We start from the raw sequence: 3,542 nt of genomic DNA on the forward strand, positions 1-3,542 counted from the left end.
TCAGATGTGTGACAATTTTTTGCAGCCTAGGTGGGCAAAGGGGCCCACATTCCAAAGAGCACCTTTAGGATTTCACAGGTCATTTTTTACACATTTTGATTTCAAAATACTTCCCACACATTAGGGCCCCTAAATTGCCAGGGCAGTATAACTACCCCACAAGTGACCCCATTTTGGAAAGAAGACACCCCAAGGTATTCCGTGAGGGGCATGGCGAGTTCCTAGAATTTTTTATTTTTTGTCACAAGTTAGCGGAAAATTATGATTTTTTTTTTTATTTATTTATTTTCTTACAAAGTCTCATATTCCACTAACTTGTGACAAAAAATAAAAACTTTCATGAACTCACTATGCCCATCACGAAATACCTTGGGGTGTCTTCTTTCCAAAATGGGGTCAATTGTGGGGTAGTTATACTGCCCTGGCATTCTAGGGGCCCTAATGTGTGGTAAGTAGTTTGAAATCAAAATGTGTAAAAAATGACCTGTGAAATCCTAAAGGTGCTCTTTGGAATGTGGGCCCCTTTGCCCACCTAGGCTGCAAAAAATTGTCACACATCTGGTATCGCCGTACTCAGGAGAAGTTGGGGAATGTGTTTTGGGGTGTCATTTTACATATACCCATGCTGGGTGAGAGAAATATCTCGGTCAAATGCCAACTTTGTATAAAAAAATGGGAAAAGTTGTCTTTGCCGAGATATTTCTCTGTCTGGCCATTGTAGAACCTCAGGAAACATGGCAGAAAGTCAGAGCTGCTTCAAAAAGCGGAAATTCACATTTTTGTACCATGGTAAAATTCATTTGGGTGGTAAGTTGCATGACCGAGCAATAAACGGTCAAAGTAGTGTAGTGCAGAAGTGTAAAAAGTGGCCTGATCATTAAGGGGGTTTAAGCTATAGGGGCTGAGGTGGTTAAGTAGTTCACAGTTTGCAACTGTAGCTTGCAATTTGTAGTTTGCAATTGGTAGAACCTCAGGGATCTGTTCTGGGACCCATATTGTTTAATATCTTTATCAGCGAAATTGCAGAAGGCCTCGATGGTAAGGTGTGTCTTTTTGCTGATGACACAAAGTCCTGGAATCTATTCTATTACACGGACAAGTTTATGTCAGTGTATTTCAGTAGATGTGGTCACACCAGTGCTGGGATAAAGGAATACTTTTTACACCTTTTATCTTAGCTTTAAATGAAGCAGACTGACATTGAGTGCTAGAATACTTGTGTTGTCCATGTAGCCTAGGACAATGAGAGCTGAATTTCTTCAACTGTATCTCATCTTCAGGATCACCTATAGTTTCTACAGATAAGACCAGAGCAGAGAGTTATGTTTGTCCACACTCTGCCAGAGAAGATGGCAAATTCCCTGCCGGAGAACATGGCAAATTCCACCTTCTATCCCACCGACTTCATACTGGTTGGTATTCCAGGACTAGAACATGAACATATCTGGATCTCAATCCCATTCTGTATCATGTATGTATTGGCTTTGCTGGGGAACATCATGGTGATAATTGTCATCCTCATGTCTCCAAGACTCCACCAGCCTATGTTTATATTCCTCTCTATGTTGGCATTCAATGACTGTCTTCTTTCTACAAGCATTTCCCCCAAAATCTTGTCCATCTTCTGGTTCAATGACAGAGCCATTAGCTTTAATGGGTGTCTTCTCCAGATGTTCTTCATTCACAGCTTCACCGGTATTGAATCTGGGTTCTTGCTTTCCATGGCGTATGACCGCTACATTGCTATATATAAGCCTCTCCGGTATAACTCCATAATAACCACTAGACTGATAACCAGACTGGTCATTGTGTTTATGGTCCGGGCAGTTGTTCTGGACGGCCCTTGTATTGTTTTGATCAGGAGGTTTCCTGCTTTCAAGACCAACATCATTGCACATTCCTACTGTGAGCACATGGCGGTGGTGAAGCTCGCAGCTGCTGACATCCGAGTGAACAGTATACTTGGCCTATTTGTGGCTTTCACCACCCTTGGTTTTGATTTGCTTTTCATCCTCCTATCGTATACCATGATTTTCAATGCCGTCTTCCGTCTTCCATCTAAAGACGCTCGTCTGAAAGCATTTAACACGTGTACCCCTCATATGTGCGTGTTCCTCAGCTTTTACAGTATTGCCATATTCTCTTTCTTATCCCACCGATATGGCAAGAAGATTCCTCCTTATGTCCATATTATCTTCTCTGACAGCTATCTCTTGGTTCCACCCATGCTTAACCCACTTATCTATGGAATTAAGACAACCCTGATCCGTGAGGAGACCTGGAAAATCCTAAAAGAAAAATTTGAAAAAAATGTAAGAATTTTGAATGGTGCTGAGAAGAGAACCTGCCATAAGATCTCAGGAATTAGGAAATTAAACAGTACAGTGTCCCATTGAAACCACAGGCAGCGGTGACGTATGTGTAATCGGCTTATGTAACATCTGCTACTGCCTTATACTGTATAGTGCTCCCCCGGAATCCTGCAATACAGTGTCTGGACTGTGGATCCTTTCTGTCCTGTTTAATATGGTGGTTAACTGGAAGCTTGTTATTCTCCCACCAGATACAGAGATCTCTGTAGCCTCAGTTTAAAGGGGTTGTTCGCTTTTTTTTTTTATAATGATGACCTATCGTCAGTATCGGTCACCTATATCAGATCGACAGACTTTTAATCCACAGGGTAAGAAGATTCCCCGTGTTTCTGCTCCATCCTGCTCTCTAGCCGTGCACATTCTGCAATTCACTAGACACTGACTTCTATTTCCTCCTACAGGGGAAGTGGTGGTGCCAGCCTTGCCTAGGTACTAGAGAACTCCCCACACCATAACCAGCCTATAGGACATAATACAGTGCATGAAATAAAGTGACATTAACACTTTCACCAGTTTGCAGTGAGGAGACTGCATACCCCCATGCTTCATAAAAGCCATCCCTAGGGTTCTCGTGCCATAAGAATAAGGCACTAAGAGGACATTAGGCGCAAGCTTGCCTTTATATATAGTACCATATTTTCACTTTATATATGTTGCTGTCTTCTCCCTGCAAAAGACCAAGGTTAAGCATACTTGTAGCAGACATATAAAGCATTAGCTGCAGGGTGACAAGAGCCATAGTCATTTCAACCATGTTACCAGGGGTTGCCAGCCTGGTACAACATTAGTAAAATCCAGGACAGTCCGAAATATCTTTGAATAAATAACTAAGAACATCTCAGAAGGTTCAAGGACATGAGTCCACTCCCTGGGCACAATACTGTACCATCTCCAGGAACATGACTTAAATGTTGCAAACAAGATGAAATAGTAATTTCTGGAGAGTCTTTAGGGCAAGTCTAGGATAGCCAAAAAACACACAAGTCTCTTACCCTGGCTCTGTAGCTCCTTTGTAGCAGGTTCCTTGGTCATGAGGGAAGCTTCTCCTTGAAGTGTTCCTCCAGACTGATGTTGTACTGGAGCATTCCCAACTGGGACAAGTAAGTTGATCAATGGTAACAGGAAACAATGTAGTGGATCTACATCTACAGTTTTGGTTCCTCAGTTTGT

The 3,542-nt window shown here is 42.2% G+C and overlaps 1 protein-coding gene across 1 annotated transcript; it reads left to right on the forward strand.

Moving 5' to 3' along the window:
• The first annotated feature begins 1,367 nt into the window (after positions 1-1,367).
• LOC120994134 (olfactory receptor 52A1-like) lies at positions 1,368-2,396 on the forward strand. Its single transcript, XM_040422589.1, has one exon. It carries the CDS (start codon positions 1,374-1,376, stop codon positions 2,394-2,396), a length of 1,023 nt encoding a protein of 340 aa, XP_040278523.1. The 5' UTR covers positions 1,368-1,373.
• Positions 2,397-3,542: the final 1,146 nt, after the last annotated feature.

This window comes from Bufo bufo, chromosome 3, assembly GCF_905171765.1.
Source record: "Bufo bufo chromosome 3, aBufBuf1.1, whole genome shotgun sequence".
Lineage (NCBI taxonomy): Eukaryota > Metazoa > Chordata > Amphibia > Anura > Bufonidae > Bufo > Bufo bufo.